The sequence below is a fragment of the Agelaius tricolor genome, unplaced genomic scaffold, assembly GCF_023055355.1.
Source record: "Agelaius tricolor isolate 1412-34295 unplaced genomic scaffold, bAgeTri1.0.p SCAF_21, whole genome shotgun sequence".
Classification (NCBI taxonomy): domain Eukaryota; kingdom Metazoa; phylum Chordata; class Aves; order Passeriformes; family Icteridae; genus Agelaius; species Agelaius tricolor.
Window position 1 is genome coordinate 12035386 of NW_027269281.1, and position 27483 is coordinate 12062868.

The 27483-nt window shown below is 42.6% G+C and overlaps 1 protein-coding gene across 1 annotated transcript in view; it reads right to left on the bottom strand.

Moving 5' to 3' along the window:
• Positions 1–15823: 15823 nt before the first annotated feature.
• LOC139598991 (secretory carrier-associated membrane protein 1-like) overlaps positions 15824–27483 on the bottom strand; it is a 98306-nt gene continuing 86646 nt past the window's right edge. Inside the window, exons 7-9 of the mRNA XM_071445923.1 lie at positions 25258–25359; positions 22644–22761; positions 15824–16170 (exon numbers count right to left, since the gene is read on the bottom strand). Of these exons, the coding sequence (XP_071302024.1) occupies positions 16012–16170; positions 22644–22761; positions 25258–25359 (379 nt within the window). The 3' untranslated portion in view covers positions 15824–16011. The remainder of the gene's footprint in view (positions 16171–22643; positions 22762–25257; positions 25360–27483) is intronic.

A 27483-nucleotide genomic window follows, 5' to 3' on the forward strand; every position in this document is an offset into this window, starting at 1 on the left:
TAGTTATACTCTACATGAAAACAGGACTGAGACCCCTCAGTTATTACTGCATGCCCAGTTATCTATAAAGAAGATCAACCAGCAGCTTACAGGCATAGACTACACTATTGTGAGAGAATTGTGGAGACTGGTGCAGGAAAGTGGTGTGTCTTCTGAACATGTTATAGCTTGCTTAGAGACTGTAAGTGCTGCCTAAGTTTTCACACCTTCTGATTGGAAAAACATAATGAAAATGGTCTTAACTATGACACAATATATGATTTGGTTTTCAGATTACCGTGAGTCCTGCATGGCTCAGACATCTTTTGGGTGGATATTAAGGGAACAGCGATTAACTTTCAAGCCTGGCTCAGCACAATGCATGATTCATAGCAGTTACTGGGAGCAATTAGCTGAGTCATAAATTAGGCATTCCTTTGCTCACTTGAAGGCAAACCCTGAGCCTTTTCTGCAGCAGCTATTCGAGAATTAGATATAATTAGCACACAAAACTCCAGTGTAAAATCAGACAGAATTGTGCTAGCTTTGCCTGTTTGCTAGCCTTTTTATCCCATAGCTTTAATAAAGTAACTTTATTGTGAATCTTTTTGAAGCAGCGTGCTTCAACAAGTCCCTGAAAGTGACCTGCACTTTCAGGGCCTGGAGCATGCTTGCAAAAAGGAACTAACAATGAAAGGTAAAGGACAGGTCTTTGTTTGGAGATCTGAAGGCTGTTCATTGCTTCAAAGAGGGTCCAGGGACAAAGACCCAGCAGGGTGGAGGGCACAGGGTTAAATATGGGAAAAAAGGAGTGGATCTGAGGGTCAAGGACCAATGGGAACAGGGAAAAGTGGTGCAGGGGAGGGACAGCAAACTAGGGGAACCAATGGGATAGGAGGGGTGGAACACTGCAGCAAACTGGGGCCAATAGGGATTGAGAAAGGGGAGAACATTCTAGGGGATATACATATATGGTAATCGGGGGCTGAACAGGGGTGGAACATCTGGGAGAACCAATGAAACTTGAAACATAAACATGTGCCTGCAGAGGCCCTTGGAAGGGAGGCTTTTCTCACCCTAACCTTAGAGGGATGTTTCTCCTAGCTTGTTTCTGCCCCTCAGAGTTGAAGTGCTATAGCCTCAGTGTTAGGCCTTGGAGCCACCACAACTCCCCCTTTTTTGTTTACTAAAAAGGCCTCTGCTATAGACCTCTGCAAGCACTTAACAAAATGCAACAACACAATCAACACAACAACAATGACAAACAAGGTCCATAAAATAGTTTTAACTAAAGATGAAAGCCATCCCTTGAGCCCCCAGTCTTTGAATAGCTTGGAGAGTCAGTCGTTGCCTTCTGTTTGGATTTTGTTTACTTGGTCTTTTAAGAATTAGATGCTTTGGTGTATCAACTTGCTGTGATCTGACGGGTTGAGGCAACACATGCCTTCAAACTCCTGACAGCCATGTCTGTGGGCAAGCAGCAGGTAATCAATGGCTCCTCTGTTTTGCAAGGTAGCATGTCAAATTGTTTCTTTGTCCTCAAGCAGATTGGTTAAAGTGATGGATATAGCATTGGACTGCTTGCTAATCCAGCACTCTAAATGGGTTAATTCCCTGAGAGCCTTTTCTTCAGCCACCCAGAGTAGAAAAATGGAGGCTGCGACTCTCTTTCCATAACTCAAATTCTTAATTTGGTCATCACAATTTTAGCTGAATTTCTTGAGTGATCTCTTTTGGTGGCCTGATTTATCTTTCCAGTAACAAATTATGGTAATATTGGGACTGAGAATAGCAAGCCGTTCAATGCTACAGGGACCCCCTTTTACGAATGTTGGGATCCCATTCCATGCTCAATCCCCACATATAAGGGATATACCCTTCAACAACTTCTTGGGATGTGTGCCAGACACTGATACAAAGAGCAAGGTGTATTTGAACCAATTTTCTGGGTTTTTATAGATGGCACAGTGGGGGGTAACATCCTTCCTAGGGATAGCTTTTTCTTTTTCTGAACTTAAAATTCCCCACTCTCCCACCTTAGGCTTAAAATAGAATCTCATGCAATAATTCATTTCTGAAGTCCCCAATAGATCTAATTCTTGGGGTTCTTCAAATGCATATTCCAGCCTTAAAGTCCAGTGGTCCCAGTTGTCTGCTGGGTTGTATTCCTTATAGATGTTCAGGGGGAGCTACCTTGCTTTCCATTCATGGCATCCACAGTTATCAGCCACTCATTGATGGGCATCCCCACTAAATATGTAGAGAGTGGGTCATCAGGGCTTCCCACAGACAGGCACATGTTGTCTTGCTTCAAGGTTCTGGCTAGGGTGACCCAAATGTTGTGGGCAGGTTGAGGGATCACCCATCACAAGGCATGTGGCATAGCGAGGAGCATCCAAATGTGACGACAATTGACAGTCCTTTGGCCATGGTTGGCTTTGGCCATTGTGGGGCTTAGGTGGCCTGAAAATAAATAAATAATAAATTATGAAAGTGAAGAAATAATAAATTAAAGAATAAAACTTGTTTAACAGTCTCAAAACATTAAATATAGTTTATGAGGGTGGTGATGCTGGCATGATACTCATAAGTCCAAAATCGGGTCCTGACTGGTATTGTCAAGATTGTCTGGGTGGTCTCCTTCAGGCTTCTTTTTCCATTTTTCCAAGCTTCTGCCATTCTTTCTGTTGGTCTGTTCTGATCTTTTTCTGGTCATTCCAATGTTGGTTTTGCTGCTTCTAAAAATGGCTTTATGTTCTTTGCTGGGATCCACCTTGGGCTGGCCACTGTGGAAACACAAGCATACCCTCTCCCCCAGGTTATTAATGAAAAGGGGCCCATAATTTGTTTGGTCTCTGGGCCTTTGATGAACACAGGTGGTTTTTCTTTTATCTGTGGGTTGGTTGAATTGGTGAAATGCCTGATGAGCGGGGGAGTAGGCTCCATAAATGAATTGTTCAAAAAATTGAAAACATAAAGAGCCTTTTCCAGTTTCTCAATAGGAGATAAGGTCTGGAGTCCCCCTCTCTGTTAGTCAAAGACCCTCTTGATGGAATGGTGGGCCCTTTCAACAATGGACTGCCCTGTAGGGTTGTGTGGTATGCCTGTGTAATGTCGTACACCCCACTGATTTAAAAACTGATGGAACTGGAGTGAGGTGTAGGCAGGGCCGTTATCTGTTTTTATCTTCTGTGGAATGCCCAAGGTGGAAAATGCTAGTAAATAATGTTTGATGACATCTTTTGTCTTTTCCCCAGTGTGTGCAGAAGCAAAGACAGCACCAGAGAAAGTGTCAATGGACACGTGGATATATTTCAACCGCCCAAAGGGGGCACAATGTGTCACTTCTATCTGCCAGAGCTGGAGACTCTGCAATTCTCTTGGATTGACTCCTGTTCCAACAGAGGGAAGGGCATAAGATTGACAATTAGGGCATGTTACTATAATAGATCTTGCTTGGTCCCTAGTGATTTTAAACACCCCGACCAAAGCAGGGACATTTTGATGGAAAAATTGATGGCTAATCTTAGCCTGTTTGAAAATACTGGGAAGGGTGTTTTGGGCTACCATGGCTAGAGCATCTGCTCTCCTATTTCCCTCTGCGATAAAACCAAGAAGGGTGGTATGGGACCTGTGGTAGGCCAGGGACAGGCGCTCGGAAGATTTCGGGCTGTAACGGAAAGTTACAGGAATCCTTCTACCCCCCTCCCCATAGATAAGGATCACCCTTGGAATGTAGCCAGACGTGTAGCCCCCCTAACCTATGCATGCCAGTAACTTTCCACTCCATACTAACCCTAGAAAGTATAGCCAAACCCCTGTCTGACGTAGAGAGACCCCTTAGTCCATAAATACCCTTAAGACCTCTCAATAAAGGCCTTTAACCGTCCACCACATTGGTGTCAGCGTCCGTTATTGGCCACAAGGGATCCCACAAAAGGAGATCGAAGTGCTGGGCCCCTGAAACCAGGTCATCGCGGCCTTCACAAGAAGGCAACATAGTGGTGCCGAAACCCGGGATCGGGACGGAGGGACGAGTCCGGGCGACGGGAGTACTCCTGGCCAGGGGACAGCACTCAACGCCGGAACGGCCATAACGAAGAAGGGGGACGCCCCAGAGACCCGCGATTCGTATGGAAGCGATAGCGAAGGTCGTAAGTTTGATACATATGCAATGGGGAATCAAATGTGAGCTCAGGAATTTTAATCTTGCATTGACGAGACTCTTAGAGCTTGGGGTCCTTTCTCGACCCATAGATATATTACACCCTGGGGTGTGGCAGAAATGTACTGTCGCGCTAGCAGAGGACACAAAAGCCACAGGCAGCAGCAAAAGTCTGAAAGCGTGGGGAAAGGCAGAAGCCGCCCTACGCAAAGCATTAGAAGAACAGGAGACGTGGAACGTTGCGCGCTCCTGTTTGTTAATCGCGCCACAGCAGGGGGAGGGGGCGGGAACGCGAAACCCCCCTGGTGGCGACCCGATTGAGAGCGGGGAGACGGGGGGGCCGGGCGCGTCCCATCCCTCCTCCAGCCCAAAGCCCCCGGAGCTCTCGGAGCCCCCGGGGGACCCCCTGACCCCTTCGGGGGACCCGCCGGGGCCCAGACCACCTCCGGAGCCCCCCGGGGTGCCCGCGGACCCCTCGCCCAACCCTTCCCCGCCGCTAGCCGACTTAGCGCAAGAAGCGGAGGGACTCGCACGGTCCTTTTGGGAGGGGCTGGCGGCAGAAGCCCGAAATATCGAGAGGGCAAGCGCGCGGGCGAGCGGCGGAGGGGATCCGCCGCCCTACCCGTTTGAATACGGCGCGGATGGCCGGGGAGAGGGGTGGAGCCCGCCGCCTCACGGCGGGAAGAACCCAGAACCGCGGCCAGCCGCGAACACGCGTGCGCGGGAAACCAGCGCTGAGCCCATGCCCGGCCGAGAGCCGTGGGTCCCAGCAGACGCGCATGCGTGGGGGTGCAACAGAGGGCAGGCACTCACCCGGGAGCCGCGCCCACTGATGCCACCATATATGGGAGAAATCCCTCCCTGCGGGAGGCAGGGCGAGCCCAGGGGGCGGCACCGCCACCAACATCAGCACCGCCCCCGAGGGGAGGAGCGGGGCCGTAGCCGGACAAAATGGCAGCAGAGACCGGAAGTATATTGGCAGTCGACTTCCGACTCTGAAGGGAGCCACAGCTCCCCAGATTGCTCTGCGGAGCCCACCGAGTCCAGCAGCGACTCGGAGGCAGAGAAAACAGAATCAATGCGGTTTCGGACGAAACCAATTAAAACTTTTAACACAGTCGGGAACCAGCCCCAATACGAACTCACCGACTGGGGTAAAATCAAAATCGAATGTGCGGAATGGGCACCCGCAGCATCGGTGCATGCCTTCCCGGTGAGAATTACGGGACCCCAGGGGAACCAGCAAAGAACGTATACTCCCGTTAACTCCAAAGATGTTCAAACAATAGTAAAAGCCATTTCAGAAAAAAGAATTAACTCAGGGGTGGTTTCCACTCTCGTGGATGGTCTTTTTAGCAATGATGATTTACTCCCTTTTCATATAGTGCAAATAAGCCGTATGCTTTTTGAGAGGGAGGGGACGTGCGAGATTCAGCCCCCTCCCGCTATGGATGCGAGACGGCCCATCTATGCCAACCCATAGTGGGGCAGGGGATCCTCCTACCCTATGCTCCCACAGGCAAAAGCACACAGAAAGAGAGAAACATGACCTACCCCAAACCCCTACCCACAAGAGTCACCGACGTCCTGACTGGCGATGAGGAAGCCTTCCAGATAGGCCAATCAGCCAGCTCAGGCTCGAACCCAATCCTTCGCATGTTAGAAGCTACCTTTTTATCCCTGAACGAATCTAACCCGAACCTAACTGAGTCCTGCTGGCTTTGTTACGATGTTAAACCCCCCTTTTACGAAGGAGTCGCTTTAGATACCCCTTTCAGCTATTCCACGGCCGATGCCCCTCGCCAGTGCAGATGGGACACACCCCGCAAAGGAATTACCCTGAGTCAAGTCACAGGTCAGGGCAGATGCTTCGGCAATGCAACCCTAGCTAAGCGGAAAGGCGACATCTGCACCAAAGTAGTCGAGCCCGACAGGAAGAATAACAAGTGGGTAGTCCCATCTGCATCTGGGATGTGGGTTTGCCAGAGATCTGGAGTAAGTCCCTGCGTGTCTCTTGCTAAATTCGATAACTCTAACGACTTTTGTGTTCAAGTTCTGATCATCCCTAGGATCCTGTACCACTCAGACGAAGAGGTGTATCACCTTTCCGAAAATAACAACCGGCTCCACAAGAGAGAAATATTAACAGGTATAACTATCGCAATGCTGCTCGGCCTAGGAGCAGCTGGAACGGCAACAGGTGTCTCAGCCCTAGCAACTCAACACCAAGGACTGTCCCAGCTGCAGATGACCATCGATGAGGACCTGCAGAGGATCGAGAAATCCATTTCCTTTCTAGAAAAGTCAGTCTCTTCACTCTCAGAAGTGGTCCTGCAGAACAGGCGAGGACTGGATCTCCTGTTCATGCAGCAAGGGGGCCTGTGTGCCGCCTTGAAAGAGGAATGCTGTTTCTACGCTGACCACACAGGAGTCGTTAGAGACTCCATGGCAGAACTCCGAAACAGACTGGCTCAGAGACAGAAAGACAGGGAAGCCCAACAGAACTGGTTCGAATCCTGGTTCAACCAATCACCATGGCTAACCACCCTGATTTCTACCCTAATAGGTCCATTGGCAATACTGCTTTTAGCTGTTACCTTCGGGCCATGTCTGCTGAACAAGCTGGTCTCATTCGTTCAGGCCCGCATAGAACGGGCTAACATCCTGTTCCTGGGACAGCCACAATTCCTGTGAACTCAACAGGAGATGCTGCCAGTCACGAGAGACTTGCCTGGCAGAAACTTACTCAGGTTTCCCAAGACCCTTTTCCCTAATCAGATCTCAACTTCCTACCTCATTTCAGTGCCTATGTATAAGACTACCTCGTTCATTTGTGAAAGAGGGGGGGGAAGTGTGGTAGGCCAGGGACAGGCGCTCGGAAGATTTCGGGCTGTAACGGAAAGTTACAGGAATCCTTCTACCCCCCTCCCCATAGATAAGGATCACCCTTGGAATGTAGCCAGACGTGTAGCCCCCCTAACCTATGCATGCCAGTAACTTTCCACTCCATACTAACCCTAGAAAGTATAGCCAAACCCCTGTCTGACGTAGAGAGACCCCTTAGTCCATAAATACCCTTAAGACCTCTCAATAAAGGCCTTTAACCGTCCACCACATTGGTGTCAGCGTCCGTTATTGGCCACAAGGGATCCCACAAAAGGAGATCGAAGTGCTGGGCCCCTGAAACCAGGTCATCGCGGCCTTCACAAGAAGGCAACAGGGACCTTGTGTGCATAATATAGTAGGGATGTTCTCTGTGGGATAGAAGCTAAATCAAACGAGAGAGTAAATCAGATAATCGGGGGTTAGGGATATCTTTTAGTATCGAATTTTCAGCTCACTGCATTATGCCATAGACATAGGCCGAATCTGTAATTAAATTAATTGGTTCCTTGAATTTAGAAAAAGCTCTAACTACTGCAGCCAATTCAGCAATCTGCGGGGACCCATGGACGATGTCAATGTCTGGCTCCCATTGTTGGGTAGTTGGGTTTTTCCAAGTAACAACTGATTTATGGGAACTCCCAGATCCGTCTGTAAAGACGTTCAGAGCTTTCAAAGGAATTGGACTTTTTAAGGGTTTGGGGGCCAAATTGAAGGTCAAATTGAATAATTTATGCTTTGGGACATAGATAGAAATTTGTCTGGGGTAACTGTCTAAGGCGTACTGCAGTGACTCAGATGTTTGTAACAGCCAATTAAAGTTGTTCGGTAGTAAGGGGCAAATATATATTGGCAAGGTTTATTCCTGCGAGGGAATACAGACGCACTCTAGCCTTCATGATTAGGTGAACCATTACTTCCTGTGGTGTAGTGATTGTCTTGTTGGGCTGGTGGGTTCTAAAAACCCATTCAATGATTATCAAGGGATCTGAAGATTTTTGATCCCACTGGAAAAGCAATGCACGATACCTTGGACTTGTACCCAGGATGGTTAAAGAAGAAGGTATGCTGGGGTGGTACCTGTGTGCCTATTTTTCTTGTATTGCTTAAGCTACCTTTTTTACTGCCAACCTGGCCTCCGGTGTTAATGATCACAGAGTGTCGAGGTCCTTGTTGCCCTTCAAAAGGTGGAACAATGGCACGAGGTCCTCAGTGGTGATCCCCAGCAATGAACAAATCCAGTTGATGCTCCCACAGAGTTGATGTAATTCCCGCAGGGTCCTGGGGTCATCCTTAATCTGCAGAGGCTGGGTTGTGATGGTCCTTTCCACAATTTTGAGGCCAAGGTACTTCCAAGGAGCAGTCTGATGGATCTTCTCTGTGATTTCGAATCCTTGGCTTTGTACAGCATCAATAACATCTCAAACTGCACAGTCTAAACCAATTTGGGTTTCCACACAAATAAGAATGTCATCCATGTAATGAAAAATGATGGCATTTTGGTGTCTCTGTCAGATTGGTGAGAGAATTTGGACCGTGAACCATTGGCAGATGGTGGGTGAGTTCTTCATGCCCTGAGGCAGAGGTGCCTGTTGGTTTAGGGATGGCACTGAGAAAGAAAAATGGGGAGCATCTTCCGGATGTAGTGGAATATTAAAAAAGCAGTCTTTAAGGTCGACAATGACCATCTGCCAGTCTCGAGGCAGCATTGAAGCTGAGGGTAGGCCAGGCTGGAGGGGACCCATGTCTTCAATTACCTCATTGATCTTTCTGAGGTCTTGCAAGAGCTGCCACCTGTCTTTGCCTTGTTTTTGAATGACAAAGACAGGTGTGTTCCAAGGGCTAGTGGATAGTACTATATGACCCTTGGATAGCTGGTCTTGCACAGGGGACTGCAGCGCCTTTAATTTCTTCTCTGGAAGGGATGACGGATCCACCCATATGGGGTTATCAGTCTTCCAAGTCAGCTGGAGGGTGGCACGCTGCTCAGTGGCCCCGACTATAAATCCTGTGGTGTTGTTAGGATTTCTAGTCTCGTCCCCATTGAGACAAAAGGTCCCTGCCCCAGAGTATCACTTGTGCCTGAGTTATAAAAGGTCTTGCCATGGCAATTCTGCCTTCACGTCCCTCAAAGCATATGTTTTTTTGGCTTCTGAAACTGGTTGTGGCTCCCCCGATGCCTGAGATGACCCCAGCTGCTGAGACAAGGGGCCAATCTCTCGGCCACTCAGAGCGGGAAATGATGGTGACATCTGCTCTGGTGTCAAACAGTCCTGAAAGGTGGATCTTTTTTCCTTTCTGGGACAGCACACACTCTATCACGGGTCTGTTGCAGCCTAGAATTTGGGCCCACATTACTAGTGGGTCATCAGGTGTTGTGGTAAAGTTTGGTAATAAATAAGCTTGGGCAATAACTGTCCCTTTAGGGATGAAAAGAGGGGGGTTTAAGCACAGTACTTGGACCAGGATTTCTTGTAGGCATGTTACTGTTAAAACTTCAGGTAGGACGATGAGTCCTTCCATCCCCTCTCTGGTGTCACAAATTACTAAAACATCCCTAGGTCAATCCTCAGGCCCATATTTGCCTGTTGGAAGGTGGTGTACAAAAGTGTCTTCAGTTTGAATGGAAAGAGCACTTACCAGTGGCCTCTGGGTTCCTGTCTGGATTTGTCACATGTTGAGCTCCTCTGCGGTGATGGAGCTGTTGTGATAGACTGGAGAAGCTCGGCATGCTGATTCTCCATGATGGTTGGGAGAGTGGAGTGAAGCAGCCTTGCATTTGGTGTCATCGCATGAGGCCGCCCCGTGCTCTGCAAGGAATTTCCTGAGGGCTGGTGATTTTGTGGGTGCTGGTAAGCACTTTGACATTGGCAACATTGAGGACACTGACACTTAGGGCACCCCTAGGATCAGGATTGATTATTGCCTTTATTATAACAGTTACCTTCATAGTGTCCCATTTCCCCGCAGTTAAAGCATGGTCCCTTTTCCCTGTTGTTATTGGGTCTGTGGGGGATTATTTGTGCAGCAACAAGTGCTTCTATGGTTCCCTCACAGGCAGCTTTGACTAAGGTGACATCTCGGTCTTCCTTCGCTCTCATGGTGCAAGCCTCGACCATCTGAGAGATGGTTGGCTTGGGGTTGAGGGGAAGAGAACGTAGAATATCTCTGCACTTGGTGTTTGCATTGGCTTCAGCTAGGTATAGAAGTAGCTCTTGCTGAGCTTCTGGACATTCTATTTGTTTGTTTATTGCCTGTGTAAGACGGTCAACAAATTATATGAAAGTCTCATCCGGTCCCTGATGAATGCCAGTAAAGTCAATGTTTGCTGTTGTCCTGTCCAGTGTTTGTAAGAATGCTGTTTTTGTGGCGCCTTTTATGTCTTCTAACACGGCTCGGGGGAGGTCTATTGCCTGATCTCCTGGCTTTGTGAAATCTTCCTCCCCGGCTAAATTCTTCTTGGGCATAGTCTTTTAATAGTTGCTGTAGTTGTTTCTTCCATACTCCCCCCGACAGGATGAATTCAGTGGGGGAGAGTAGGATGTGCATAAAGTGTCTTAAGTCATGGGGCACCATAACATGGGCCGCAAACACAGCATTTAGTAGGTTGTTAAAATAGGACGAGTTCCTCCTATGGTCTTTTGCAGCCCTACAAAGGTCCTTCATTTCCCCGTGGGAGATGGATTCCCATCGCAGGTTAGCTCGCCTGCGATACTGCACTGGTGCCACTTGGATTTTTGATACCAGCTCCAAATCCCCCTCCTTGACTGCTGCATTCTGCATCTTCTGCCAGGGGTCTTCAGGCTCCTCCTCAAACTCAGATGAACCCTCACTCTCTTCCTCGGAAGAAGTTTGCCTCTTGGCAGAAGAGCGGGTTTTTCAGCTGACCAGCACAGTCTGTTGTTTTGGACTTTTGGTAGCCAAGATGGCTACCTTCCAGTCAGCGTCTCAGCAACCCCGCCCGCAGCTTTTGCTACCCCTCTTTCTTTTGTGTCCCGCCAGCCATGGGTCTCCCGCCTCCCTTTTTCTTCGTGTCCTACCCACAGTTTCTCTGCCCCTTTTACTTGCATCCCACCATTTTGCTGTCCTCCTGCTTTCCAGGGTGTTGACCTGCAACCACCAATGGTCCCAGGAGAAGTCAATTGAGCTGCCAAACTTTCGGCTGGGTGCGCTTTTCTTTTGAAATCTCCTAGGGCCATGGATACATGGTGTTTATCCTGGATGAGTCCCCATTTGTGAGAAATGACACTCGCTTTTAAAATTTCAAAGGTTTATTAAACCTTAACAAAAATACAACAAAAGACTGAATAAGGAAAAATTGCAGTTCTGGGAGCATGGAACCAAACTGCCATGTGCTCGTCTACAAAATGGCTGCTCTGCCTTTTATATCCCTGGGGGTTGTGCCAGCCAACCCTGGCCCCTCCCAAAGTCTGTCAACTCTTCCTCTCTTCCTTGCTGTCCATTGGTGGAGACTACTTTTGTGCAACTTGATTGGAGGTGAGGTGTTGCCATGCCACGCCCCCAGCAACAAGCTTTTCCCATCCCATGCAAGAGGCACATGTACATGCCCTCCCTTCACAAGTCTTTCACAACCAAGGCTGTCCGGTGGCAATGATACTGAGGGGGGAAGGGGACTATGGGGAGAACAGAGGATGTCTAAACAAGACTATGATAACATATCTACATATCAATAAAACTTCTTTTAACAGATATACAATTTTCATCCCTTATTTGCGAGAGCCAATCCATCACATTACCTATCTATAACAATGATTCTAAGTAAATAACAGAGTGGTTTAGGTTTTTGATTGCGTCATGCAAACTGCTGTGAGCTTGATAATACTAACAGTGTATTCTAGTGGTAAAAACTATTTGCCTGGGTTTTAATGAGATTCAGGCTGATACTTTATTTATACTGCTGTTCTTTTCCTCCAAATTTAGACCCATTCAAGAGTCTGCTGTTCACATATCTGACAGTTTGGTGTATCAATTTCTTTATTCATGTGTCTTAGATTATATTTCATTTGCCTACCTATGTCACCATCCTTATTCACATAAATTCCAAGCATTCATCTAGGAATGCAAAAATCGTATTTAAAGTGCACTAACCGTTGGAATAAATAGTTTATTATGGAAATATCATAAAGCATTTGTAAAATATTTGTATATTCTTTTTTCATCTTCTCATTTCCAGACTAGTGTTCATTAATGATTTTTCATGGGGGAGAACAGAAGAACAAACTACAGGACACTAGAAGCATAAAGAGATGGTCCTTTTTAGTTTGGGTCAGTAGCCTATTTTAATGCTGCAGAAAGAAGAATACTCCCTGCACTATGAATGTGTAAAGGTAGTAAACCTGAAATTTGATCCTGATACTTCAGGCAAATTCCAGAGACTTTTTGACCTATAGCTCTGCTAGAATCAATGTTCCTGGATAGTTCTTTGTGACTGCTGTGTTTAATCAGTGTGGTTACCCAAAGCTGCAATTAGGAATTAAATACTGTACTAGTAGAGAAAAGCAAGGGACACGACACTGTACCTTCACTGAAAGCAGATGTGCTTGCATGTATGCAGGTTGACTCTAGCAATTCAAACTACTGTTTGAGCTTCTCTGACATAGAATGCTGAGTTTGTTGTAGCCAGAGGCAGTAATTTTATTCTCATGTCATAGTCACATTTCCCTAATGACACAGATTGTATGTAGACAATGAGGTATGATAAACCAAGACTTCAGAAAAACTTTTTCAAACATCTCCCACAGAAACTGCAGTGTTATCATGTCTCTATACAATATATAGGGAATAAATTATCCCTGTATTAACTATAAACTGTTGAGCCTTTTAACTCTGTTTTACGTGATCAGTAGTGTTCCAGAAATTATAACTATTGTTTTGTGGGTATACATATAAAATAAATTTACAGGTCCTGTTCTGTTCCTACTGCATATTCTATTCACTTGGTTTTTATAATTCATAGAATCATAGAATATCCTGAGTTGGAAGGGACCCATGAGGATCATCGAGTCCAACTTCTGGCCTTGCGCAAAACACCCCAGAATCACACCATGTGCCTGAGAGCACTTGTAAGTAGATAATCTGCCCTGCATGTTATCCTGACTTTCAAAAGAAAAATTCCTATATTGTTCAAAACTATACAGATCAAACATTCAGAAAAAGAAATCTTTTTTTATTCTATGACACTGGGTTAATACAATAAAAATACAAAGCTTCTGAACTACTCAGACATGCAACAGAAGGACAGAAGTGCATTTGTAGAGCACTATGACATTCACCAGGATGGCAGAGCATTATTAGTAATTTACAAAATATACAAACATCCCCCAGATAAATAAAACCAACTCCTAAATTACAAATCAATGACTACAGACATTCCAGTGTTTAAACTTCATGCTGTGAACTTAATTTGCTACAATACTACAAAATGACAACTTAAGTGGGCACCATACTCTGATTAATTAATAAGAGTGTAAAATATAGTTTTAGTTAGGTACAAAATATTCTAACAAATATCAACCTTCTGTTGTCAAAGGTAAACTCAAACATCTCCCTCCCTTTAGGGCTGCAAAGCATCAGAGATTTCTGGTTTAAATAATTCACATGTAATTGAACCTTGAATTTCACTTAGGAGGTTAAAATTTGTACATTCAACCCATGACATTGCAAATCAACAATCCCTATATATATATATATATATATATATATATATATATATATATATAACATTAAATATGTTTTCTCAATGAACAGTTAAACTTTGAGGGGGAGGGGGGAATAGGGGGGAATCTAGCTGTCAAATTCAGGTTTTATTCCTAATGTTTCTTTCATAATATATTTTGGTAATGTATGCTATTATGCAATCTTAGAACTTAAATTAAATTGCAAGGACGATGTCCCTGGGATTCATATCCAAAAGATATCCAAGAGAATTTCTTAAATTCAACTCAAAAGTAATCCATAGTAGAGTTCCTAGATACAACCCTCAAGTTAAATAAAAAAGATTATGAAAAGAACAATTTTGATATACAGCTGCTAGAGGTGTGATGCCTGATCTCAACAGAAAATTGTGACTTCTGTCTGGAAAGTGTTTAATAACATTCCACCCAAATTTAAGTTTAGTCTTAGCATAGAATTGTAGAGCCCCTATTACACAGAATATTTAAATTAATTTTAACTTCATGATGCAGAGAATATTTAGAAATAAGTATATTCAGTAATATAAACTTCAGCATAGGTGAAACTACTGCATTAGTCCAAATTCAAGATGGATTTAATGAAACTGGTAAAAGAAAGGATACTAGTAGGGACTTCATGCTAACAGTACAGTCCTGATCAGGGGATTAAGCAACAGGTTTTCTTTTTTGTAATACTATTATGCTATTATAAATACACTGCAGTGAAAAAGAATCTATCAAAGTCTGTTCACATTCAGAACACGGAGGGGCCTCAGAATTTTTACCATTTACTAAAGGTAATACACCTTAAGAGCTGAATTAATTTCATCTACAGTGTGTACTTATACAGGTTATGGGATGGGGTCCCTTCCTGTTTTAATTTTCTAAAACAGAGTTTAAAAAAAAAAGCCCAAATATTGTGCATAAGACTCATGAGGCAATCCAAGAATATCAAATAGCCTTCAAAGGAGAGAAACGGCACTTTGTAGAAAGACCTGATTCAATTCTAGAATATTTTGATAGTACACACCATTATGGACTGTTCAGTTCCACAGCACCAATTTAACCTCTTAGGCCTCCAGTTCAATGAGCTAAAATTAGCTGTGTGAAAGATGAAGATTTCTCACTTTTCTAATTCAAAAGTTTAAAAGCTGTTTTTCCTTCCATCTTAAATGAAATCACAGAAATAGCTGAGTTAAATTAAAATGAAAGCATGTATCTGTTAAATGCCATTGCTTAAAAAGCATGATTTTAGGAAATTAAATACTGTATATTTAGATTTTTGGACAAGCAGTAAACATTGTGACTGATAAGGCGGGAGATTTACTACCACTGTTAAATACAAATCTACACATCCCAAACACAACAAAAATACCACTGCATGTAAGAGGGAAGTGTGGCATGAAACTAGTGTTCTAGAGGTCAATATTTGTTTCTTTTCCAACAAAATGACTGCCCCAAGACATGAATACTGAAATTAAAAATAGAAAATATATAATAATTTAAATCTGTGATTGAAACCATCAGTTAACTTCCTTAAACTATACAGTGCATTGCACATTCTATTACAGAGAATGTTTCTGCATCATAGTAATTTCTCACAGGTAGAGAATACTCTATGAAAATAGATAGAAACAAGTGATATAACTTTGTGCAGGCAAATTCTGGACCAAAACACTATTTAAACAAGTACAGATGACAGTATTCATGCAAAATTACAGGTTTCTATCAAAAGACTTATCCTAAAAAAAACCGAAGAAAATAATTTATATCTATCCTAATTGTATTTGTCCTCCAGCAGCTACTGAAATTGCAAAAGCATAGCCAAACCTAACCTTTTACATCTCTCAGTCTACCCCATTTATAGCAGAAATAGGGAAAACAGTTTTTACAAAGAAAAACAATTTAGCCAAAGTTCTTTCCTGAAGTTAAAAAAACCCACCAAGATGAACCACTAAAAAACCCTCCAAATTCTTAATATATTATATTTGATCATTGTATACCACAATTCATTCTCATTCAGTTGTTGAAATCACTTATCCTCCCTAAATAAGGAAAGCTTATTATTCCAAAATGCAACATTTTAAATAAGCACAGAGAATGGTTATCTTTTAAAAATAAACAAATTTATTATAAAATAAACAAACATTTCCCATTTTACCTATGCACTGCTGCAGAAGAAACAAATATGCTGTGTGCATCCTGATATATGTTTTTAGGGAATATAATAAGTGACTGGAAAATAAAGTACAATGGAAGAGAACTGTCATGATTTTTTATATTTCTCTACATTCAGTTACCCTTGAACACATTCTGAGCTGCACTGGTTGCTGCTGTTGATGCGGCGTTGGCTGCAGCAGTTTGTACAGTTTTGTTGGACATCACTCCTGTTGCAAACTCCTGCTGCGCTTTCTCAAAACTAGCACCAGTAATGCGGTAGAGACCATGCACCTAGGGAGGTGGAAAAGCAGTAAAAAAGCATGCTGAAGCTTCAATTTCTTGGTAGAGTAATAGCAAAGTCTCAAACATGAAGTAGAGCCGTGTGGTAGAAAAATCTGGTTTGTTCATATGTTTGGGAGGATCCGAAAATGAATAAACAGAATTTTTTTTCCTCCCACAAATTCTACAACTTCTGATTGCCCTGCTGTGTGTGCAGTTTGACCGTAGGATGGCTGTACCTTTTTCCAAGTTTACGTGTGTGCTATCTACTGTCTAAAACAACACATTTAAATACACAAATAGGCTGTATCCTTAGCATAACATATGCTAAGGGTGCATGTTAAAAGTAACAGCAAGAAACAAAAAGAAAAAAATAGTTTTGAATCTACTGTGTCAATAACATTTTAGTGAACTTTTTTACATAATACAATCTTAGAAATCTTAATTTTACTGATTGACACGGTTGCAAGTGCCTATTAAGTTATGACTGAACATTTGTCCTGGTTTCTGCTGGGAGAGTTAATTTTCTTCTCAGTAGCTGCTATAGTGTTGTGTTTAGGATTCAGTATGAGAATAATGCAGATAATACACTAGTGTTTTGGTTGTTGCTGAGCAGTGCTTGCCCTGAGTCAAGCACTTTTCAATATCTCATGCTCTGCCAGGGAGGAGATGCACAAGAAGCTGGGAGGGAGCATAGCCAGGACAGGTGACCTGAACTGGTCAAAGGGATATAAAGGGATATTCCATACCATGGAACGTATGCCCAGTATATAAACTGTGGGGATATAAGGCCCAAAAAACCTTGCTCAACGAGACTTTTAAAAGGGCTTGCAGTCGTTCATGTACTCTGAGTTAGAGGCATGGGAGAAATACTAGCAAGATGTTCTCAAGAGGTCAAAACACAAAAAACCTACTGGCAACTGTAGAAAATCAAAGAACTTTGGCAAAAGGTTTAGAGCAGCATTCAGTCAATATGAAACACTTCCCAAAGCATTACCTTTGCCCATTCAACTTAGCAAACTCCAAGCCCTTTTGATTTTAAGTTACTCAAAAATTCTGAGAAGAAGGAATTAGAAGAAGAAGGAGAGAGACAGAAAAGATATAGAAAAGAACAAACATAGCTACCAACACCTGGGTTCCAGCGGTGTTCAGACAGAAATTCCAAGAGGAGGTAGGGTCAAGACATGCTAGTTGCATGTTCGGTTCCGCTGCAACTTGAGGACCAGGGAAATGAAAATGTGAATGAAGGTTCTTCCAGGTTGGAGGGTTCACCTAAGGCAGAGCAGCCTACCCTCTGCATCACAACCACCTCAGTTAAGAAATAAAGGGTAGTTGTCATTAGTGAATCCCTTCTGAGAAGAACAGAGGGATGGATATGCCAACTGGACCCAACCCATAGGTAAGGGACATCACTAAGAAATTTCCCAACTTGGTATGGCCCACTATTGGCTTTCCAGGTGGTCAGCAATGAAGTCCAACAAGAAGTCTGTGGACAATCAAGGGGGACCTCAGGGCCTTGAGATGACTGGTTGAGAGATCTGGAGCACAAGTTGTATTCTCTTCTGTCCTGCCAGTTGCGGGGAATGATGGGGCAAGAAACAGGAAGATCATGCAGATGAATACCTGGCTTTGAGACTGGTGTTACCAGCAGAATTTTGTGGGTTTTGATCATGGGTTGGTTTACATGACCCTGAGCCTGCTGAGAACAGACAGGGTCTACCTGTGTCAAAGGGGAAAAAGAATCTTGGCTCAGCAGTGAGCAGGGCTACTTGAGAGCTTTAAACTAGATTGGAAGAAGGACAGGGATAAAGCCAGACTGGATAGAGATAAGCCTGGGGGTGACACACCACTGCTTGAGGGACAGTGTGCTAGCAAGGTCCTTCGGTCTGCCATATCAGTGGAGGCAGGGGATGAAGATCCATATGGCAGCAAGTATGCAGGGATTATTGATGTTAGAAATCCCAGAAGCACCTGTGAATGGTCATGCAGGAATTAGGGCATCTCCATGCAAAAAAGGCATCAGGGTGATTAGCTCAACTGAAGTGCATCTACACCGATGCACACAGAACAGGCAACAAACAGGAGGAACTGGAAGCCACTGTGCAGCAGAAAAACTATAATATAGTTGCCATCACGGACACAATGGGATGACTCTCACAGCTGGAGTGTTGCAATGAATGGCTATAGACACTTCAGAAGGAACAGGCAAGGAAGGTGGGGTAGCCCTGTATATTAAGGAGTGTTTTGATTGTCTAGAATTTAATGGTAGTGATGATAGGGTTGAGTGTTTATGGACAAGAATTAGGGGGAAGGACAACAAGGCAGATATCCTGGTGGGAGTTTGTTATAGACCACCCAACCAGAATGAAGATGCAGATGAAATATTCTGCAAGCAGCTGGGAGAAGTTTCACAATCGTTAGCCCTTGTTCTCATGGGGGACTTAAACTTACCACATGTCTGCTGGAAATACAATACAGTAAAGAGGAAACAGTCCAGGAGGTTCCTGAAGTGTGTGGAAGAGAACCTTCTGACACAGCTGGTAAGGGAGCCAAACAGGGAAGAAGCCCTGCTGGATGTGCTGTTTTTGAACAGAGAAAGACTTGTTGATGATGTGATGTGATGTGATGTGATGTGATGTGATGTGATGTGATGTGATATGATGGTTGGAGACCATCTTGGGCACAGCAATCACAAAATGACAGAGTTTTCAGTTCTCAGAGAAGTAAGGAGGAGGGGGGGTCAGGAAAACTGCCACCTTGGACTTCTAGAGGGCAGACTTTGGCCTGTTTGGGAGACTGGTTGAGAGAGTCCCTTGGGAGGCAGTCCTGAAAGGCAAAGGAGTCCAGGAAGATTGGATGTGCTTTAAGGAGGAAAATTAAAGGTGCAGGAACAGGTTGTCCCCATGTGCCAAAAGATAAGCTGTCAGGGAAGAAGACTGGCCAGTCTGAACAGAGACCTTTGGCTGGAAATCAGGAAAAAAAGAGAGTTTACCATCTCTGGAAAAAGGGGCAGACAGCTTGGGAGGACTATAAGGATGTTGTGAAAATTAGAAGATCCAAAGCCCAGCTAGAACTTAATGTGGTCACTGCTGTAAAAGACAACAAAAAGTGTTTCTACAAATACACCAGCAACAAAAGAAGGGCTAAGGAGAATCTCCATCCTTTGTTGGATATGATGGGAAACAGTAACAAAGGATGAGGAAAGGTTTGAGGTATGTAATGTCTTCTTTGCCTCAGTCTCCAATAACAAGACCAGTTGTCCTCAGGGTATCTAGCCCCCTGAGCTGGAAAACAGACAGGGTGCAAAATGAAACCCCTGTAAACCAGGAGGGAATGGTCAGCAACCTGCTATGCCACTTAGACCTGCACAAGCCAATGGGACCTGATGGGATCCACCCAAGAGTACTGAGAAAGCTGGTGGAAGAACTCACTAAGTCCTTTTCAATAATTTACCAGCAGTCCTGGTCAACCAGGGAGATCAGAGATGACTGGAAGTGAGCAAATGTGATGCCCATCTAAAAGAAGGGTCATAAGGAGGACCCAGTGAGTTACAGCCCTGTCAGCCTGACCTTGATGCCAGGGAAGGTCATGGAGCAGATCATCCTGAGTGTCATCATGCAACAAGTGCAAGACAGCCAGGGGATCAGGCCCAGCCAGCATGGGTTTAGGAAAGGCGGGTCCTGCTTGAAGAACCTGACCTCCTTCTACAACAAGGTGACCCACTTAGTGAATGACAGAAAGGCTGTGGATGTCATCTACCTAGACTTCAGTAAAGCCTTTGACACTGTTTCTCACAGCATTCTTCTGGAGAAACTGATTTCCCATAGTACAGATGTGATGCACTCTTCACTGAGTAAAAAACTGGCTGGATGGTCAGGCCCAGAGTGGTGGTAAATGGAGTTACATTCAGCTGGTGGCCAGTCATGAGTGGTGTTCCCTGGGGCTCAGTATTGGGACCAGTCCTGTTTAATATCTTTATTGATGATCTGGATGAGGCGATCGAGCGCACCTGAAGCAAGTTTGCAGAAGACACCAAGTTGGGTGGGAGTGTTGATCTGCTGGAGGATAGGAAGGGTCTACAGAGGGATCTGGATAGGCTGGATTGATGGGCTGAGGCCAAATATATGAGATTCAACAAGGCCAGGCATTAGATCCTGTACTTGGGTCCACAACAACCCCTCGCAGTGCTACAGGCTTGGGGAAGAGTGGCTGGAAAGCTGCCCAGCAGAAAAGGCCCTGGGGCTGCTGGTTGGCAGCCAGCTGAATGTGAGCCAGCATGTGCCCAGGTGGCCAAGAAGGCCAAAGGCATCCTGGCTTGTATCAGAAATAGTGTGGGAAGCAGGACCAGGGAAGCAATCGTCCCCCTGTACTTGGCACTGGTGAGGCCATACCTTGAATCCTGTGTTCAGGTTTGGGCCCCTCACTACAAGAAAGACATTGAGGTGCTGGAGTGTGTCCACAGAAGAGTAATGTAGCTGGAAAAGGGGCTGGATCACAAGTCTTATGAGGAGTGGATTGTGGGATCTCAGCACATCGTTCCCGATGTCCAGAGATGCCAGGAGAACCCTTGGGGGTCTCAAAAATCCTGGAATGTTGCCAAGAGTGTTTGGTGGCTTGATTTTGATCCATCCACAGAAGTAACAAGAGTCTGAGGACAAGAGAATCACTTTAGAGTACAAGGTGTAAAAGAGACACATTTAGAGGGTGAGATACAGACTTTAAGGTTTTTGGTACAGGGGGGTTATGGAGACAAGATGGAGGGATCAGGGCGTGTCTTGTCCTTCTTCTGTCTTCTTCTTGTCCTCCATCTCCTGTGATGATGTTGGCACTTGGGGGTTGGTTTATGGTGAAGGTGCACTTGCTAACATGGGTGAAAAGCATTGGGAAATAAAGGTAAATATTGTGTACGTAGATTTTAGTATAAAAAGACATGACCGCCCCGTGGGTGGTCAGAGAGTGCCTGTGACTGCTTGCAGATCAGACCTCTGTTGGGCAGACAGAAAAATTTTGTAGATAAGAAATAATAAACAACCTGAAGATCGAAAAGCTGAAGAGTCCAGACTCGTCCTTTGCATCGCGTGCCACCCAAGAACCACTCTACCGGTGTCGGGGCAGAGACAGACAGCCGAACCCGACAGTGGATGAGGGGGCTGAGGGTGTTTGGCCTGGAGAAAAGGAGGCTATGGGGAGATCTTATTGCTTTCTACAACTACCTGAAAGGAGGCTGTAGCAAGGTGGGAGTTGATCTCTTCTCTCAAGTAACAAGGGATAGGACAAGATGAAATGGCATCAAGTTGTGCCAGGAGAGGTTTAGATTAGATATTAGGAAAAATTTCTTCATGGAAATGGTTGTAAAGCATTGGAAAAGCCTGCCCAGGCAAGTGGTAGAGTCACTATCCCTGAAAGCGTTCAAAAAACATGTGGATACTTGAAGACATAGTTTAGTGGTGAACACGGTGGTGGTGCTGGGTTGATGGTTGGAATTGATGATCTTAGAGGTCTTTTCCAACTTTAACAATTCTATGATTCTATAAGCATAGCAGGAAAATTCATGTAACTTTTTTTTTGTTATAAATGTCACCAGATCATATATGAGTATACATGTTTTTTGAAAAGAATTCAGATTCATGTGGTAGAAAGAGTGTAAAAAATGCTCACCATACATATTTTTCATTTGTTTCTTTCTCCTATACCTGAGTATTTATGCAAAAAACAAATAAGGAGAAAGGAAGTTTCTACCTTACTGTAAATAGGCCAGTAGAGTTTGGGTACATTAAGACCTTTAAGTGGAACTGTAACTGCAGTTGAATTATTAGAATTACCAGCATATCAGCAGCAGAATTATCAGTTACATTTAATTGAAACAACATAAAAAGCTTACTAGCACATTATTATCTAAGCTTAGGCTTTCCGGATGGAAATTCACAAAAGGAACCAAGGGAGAACAGCATCTTTGAGATTTTATGCTATGCAATCATTAATTGACAGCAAAATGTTAAAATAATCCAAGCAGAGAAATAAAAATAATTTTCCATGGTGCTAGGCATCTCACTCTTCTATTGATTTTAATGAGGAATAATTTTTATAAGAGCTGAAACTTAGTAATCATTTGAATCATGCTTCACTCAGCCTGATGAATCACCACAGATTTGGAAATTGCAACCTTGCATCTACAAGTCCTACCTTAGTCTCCAGTGCATTCACCTACCCTTTAATTGTGGGCTCACCTCCCAGCTTCTCTTATTCAAAGCTATCCTTCCCCATTTAATTTGCAGAAATAAGTGCACTGTAAAACCAGCATTTCATAACTCCATGACAGTATAAGCAAAAAAGTACTACTGAAGCATGATTGTTAAAAGGTAAGGCACAAGCACATGCTCAAGAATATAATTTAATCCCCATTACTTTGAGAGAGATTGCCTCTCAAGCAGGAAAGCAAACTCCAGAACATAGAAAACAGAAGAGGGGAATAATAAGTAACTTACCTTTTTAAACATAATTAATGAAATAACAGCAGATGCTGTGAAAAGTGCAGCTATGATTGTCATCATAACGCCAACAGGGATACTCTTATTAAGACTAGTAAGAGACGAAATCCACCCACTGAAGGAAAAAGAAAATACAAACTTGATTAGCACAGCACATGAACCATTCAACCACAGTTATCCACATCAAGGGAAGCTTTATAACATCCTGGTTCTGATCAACTGAATATTTTTGAAGAAAACCTCATGAAAATTATATATGAGCATATTTCTGTTCTATAAGCTTTTACAGCTTAGTTGCCATTTTTCCCAATTCATGCAGTGAAACGATAAGAAAAATTTTAGCAAAGATGATTATCCTTCAGGAGAACCGTGAGGAAATTGAGATGTTAGAGTTGCTCATCACTTTTGGGGGTTTTTTTTGGTCATACTGTAATTTCAGAATAATTTAAGACTACATGATTTTGTGGAAGAGAAAACATCCCTAAAAAGATAGCTTCTAACTTCTTAAAAAAGAAAACAAAAAATATGGCGCACATACACAGAGCTTTTATGTGGGAAAATTAATTTTACTGTAACCACACAGTGATGCCTTCTCAAGTGTGATTAATATATTTTTTTAAGTAGGTAGTGTCAGATTAATTAAGAGAGCAGATTGCTACATCAATATTACTTCAAATATTTCCCCTTTCTTCAAATTTGAAACATCAACATAAACTTGAAGTCACAAAAGAGCAGGTTGCCCTAATAAAAATAACACATTAAGATAGAAAAAATTCTTTCACCAAAAAGAGCAAAAAATTTATGCAAACTGAAACAACCTTAAAACTTTCTTCTACTTGTTTTAAATTGCTTTGATGTCCCCTATGTTCAATTGGACTCTAGCACAGAACTCCAAAATCAAAACTGCAATTAGCATTTGATGATGATCTGGCTATTTTTCATGCCACTTCCCCAGGTATCCTTAAAAGTACACATGCCATACTTGGAGAGTTGGTTTTCTAAAATCACTTTTTCACTTTGTTCATGTCAATCAAGTTATCTAGGAAAAAGCCAAATAGTGGCTTTGAGAGCGAAAATAATAAACCAGGATTTTTCCTTATACTCCAGTTCTAAAGCAATGATGTTTATTTCTGCCTTATGTACATTTGGAGGTTAACAGAAAACTGCTGATACACAGAAATGTCATTACCCAGGTACATTATTGCCAGTTATAGCTCTCCATGCCATCAGCTGGCTACTACAACCATGCTTTTTGTTAATTCAAGTTTGTTCTTTTGTTTTGTTTTTTTTTTTCCCCAAGAAGGGTGAGTGATTCCCAATAGCTTTTCCTTGTAAAATCCTAATATTAGACCTTGAAGCTTCAAATAAAGTTATATCTATATAAATAAAGCTATATCTATATAAAAAGTTCAAGTAAAAGCTTATATATTTATAAGCATCAAAATGAAAATCAACTCTTACTGAATAAAAAGCTGACTTGGACAAATTAGCTTTTCAAATAATATCAAAGATATAGCACTATATTCACTGAAATACATTGTTGATTCATTCTTCCAATTTTAGCAATAAATTTTATTAGTAAGTATATTAATATCATTAGAAATAACAAATTATACAAAATAATATTCCAACAGTAAATTATTACAGCCTAAATTATTTTCATTTTTTCTAAGTTTTGCTTATTTCTTTATCCTAAATATAGAGCAAATAAGTTCTCCACACACCACTAAAAGAGGAGAGGTAATATATAAAAGAGCAGTATAAAGTGGCTGAGCTGGTTTTGGCTGGGGTAGAATTCATTTTCTTCCCAGTGGCTGGTATGGGACTGTGTTTTGGATTTGTGCTGAACACAGTGTTGATAATATAGAGATGTTTTTCTTATTGCTGAGCAAGGCTTGCACAGAGGCAAGGACTTTGCTGCTTTTCATACTGCCAAGCTGTCAAGGAGGCTGGGGGTGCGTGGGAGGAGACACAGCTGGGGCAGATGACTCCAACTGACCAAAGGGATAGTCCAGACCATGTGATATCATGCTCAGTATATGAAGTGGGAGGAAGAAGGAGGAAGGGGGAGGAAGTTTGCAGTGATGGCATTTGTCTTCCTAAGTAACCATTATGCGTGATGGGGCCCTGCTCTCCTGGAGATGACTGGATACCTGCCAGTGTATGAGAAGCAGTACATGAATTCCTTGGTTTGCTTTGCTTGTGTGTGTGGCTTTTGTTTTGCCTGTTAAACTGTCTTTATCTAAACCCAGGAGTTTTATAGCTTTTACCCTTCTGATTCTCTCCCTGATCCCACTGGTGGGGGAGTGAGCAAGCAGCTGTGGGGGCCTTGAGAGCTGGTTGGGGTTAAACTATGACAGTGGCTTACACTGAAAGACAAAATTTTGACCAGTCTAATAACAGAAGTATCTCATACTCTTGGGATATGTTTCACATACTTTTTCTAGCTAAGAGCACTCCAAAAATGCTTTTTTGACTGCTAAATGTAAGAATTCCAGTGAACACAAGATTATTTTTTCTTTTAAAACCATGGACTGGTTTGCAGCTGCTATATCAAATATGAGTGTTTGTCTTACAGACAATACAATGCTACAGAAAACAGAATACTCACCAGTTTCCCCATCTTTGAAATCCTGCAGCTTGAAGTACATGTACAGCAAACTGACAGATATATACAAAGAAGAACACAAAGAACCTGAATGAACTGTCACTCCTGAAAGAGGGGGGGGAAAATTAAAGCAGCCAGGAAATGTATTACTTTTTACAAATATTGTAGTACCAATCTACATTTTTTTTTTCTGCATTAACTAAAGAAAAAGTGTTTTTATATTTTATTGATGGTGACTTGAAGTTCCAGTAATTCTGTGGTTTTGTAGAGTGTTTATATATGAGCTGTTGCTACTTCTTTAATATAGTACTTTTGCCATTTGCACCTCTCACAGAGGTGAGAATAACAGCAAGATACTATTCCTTAGTGTTCTGTTCAGCACACAGCAGGGCCTCTTAGACTAAACATACAACTTCTGCTACAATGCATAAAGAACAGAAGTCCACTCCACTTTTAAACTGAAGTTCACAGTGCTGGCATGATGGGAAGAAAATATTTTACTTGTAAGAAGCAATAAAAACTAATATGGAATCGCTGAAACACAATGTGGATCAGAATACTGAAGCAGTTGTTGTTTAAAAACAAAATATACAAGATATGTTTTCTGTTTAAATTACTAAAATGTTAGCCTGACAAATAGCCTGTAAAAAATCCCCAAATATAAACATGCAGGCAGAATCTCAAAGACCTCAATGTGTTACTATGAAAACTAATGACTGCATTATATGCTTTCTACCAAATTTCTAAAGGAACTAAAGATCACTTAAGTCACTGAACAAGAATTTGCCAGTAATAGGTCGTTCTGCAGAAGGGAATTTGTTATTTTCTATTTATTCAACAAGTTCACCCTATTTCAGCTGAACAGATGATTGAAAATTAAATATGCAAGTAGTAGTTTTCCTTTTTCAAACAATAAATAGTCACTAAGAAATGCTAAGGATTTACTAAATCTAAAACCCTGAAAAATAACATGACACTGAACTCCACCAAATCAGGAAAAATAATTCATATAAAAGAACACTACTAAGAGAGAACATGCAATATTTATGATGAAAATGAAATAGTATAATTTTAAAATACTGGCAACTCTCTGTATTTTTAATTTATCTCAATTTGTACCCACATTGTAACCAGTCATCAACAAAAGTTAGACCAGTAAATTAAAAATACTCTTCTCATTTTTAGCCTTAAGAATGTAAGAATTTAGTGTACAAATAAATGCAAGTTAGACTATACGATTCCTCAAAGATGTGTAGGTACAGCAATATCTTCTTGGCTAGCAAAAAGAAACATCTCATTTAGTCTAAAAGTTATGCTCAATGCTCAACTGCAATTTATGGCTATCAGTCTATCTCGAAAAAAAATTAGTGCATTTAAACTGAGAACATCCAGATTCTTTTCAATCTGAAAAGGAAATTAAAAAAAAATACTCTGAGAGTATGGGAATTTAGAATCTCTACATGCTGATTTTCACAAAAAAAAAAAAAAAAATAGTTCAATTTTGCAGTCAAACCAACCATTGAATTTTTCAAGACTAAGATGCCACCTATCAAGCTTGTAAAGTTTTTCAAAATCCAGACTGCTAAAAACTAGGAAAATATTAGAATTTAATCAATACGTACCTGATCTACTCATTTTTAAGAATATCAGCCTACTTCAATTACAGACACTACAGGTCACTTAGCAACATAAGATTTTTTAAGTCTATGGTTTTATGAAGTTCATTCAGGAAGCCAAATATTAAAGACATCCTTAACTATTAACCTGCCCATTAAGGGATACAGATTTAATGAAAATTTTCCTTAAAACTGTTATCAGCTCAATACAAAATTAAATATTTCCTACAAATACTATGTCAATGGTAGAAGCTATAAATAGAATCAAACAGAATATTTTCAGTTGGAAGGGACCTACAATGATCATTCAGTCCAACTGATTGACCACTTCAGGGCTGACCAAAAGTTAAAGCATGTTATTAAGGGCATTGTCCAAATGCCTCTTGAACACTGACAGGCTTGGGGCATCGACCACCTCTCTAGGAAGCCTGTTCCAGTGTCTGACCACCCTCTCAGTAAAGAAATGCTTCCTACTGTCAGCTCTGAACCTCCCCTGCCTCAGCTTTGAACCACTCCCATGCGTCTTGTCACTGGATCTTAGGGAGAAGAGCTCAGCACCTCCCTCTCCACTTCCCCTCCCCAGGAAGCTGTAGAGAGCCATGAGGTCACCCCT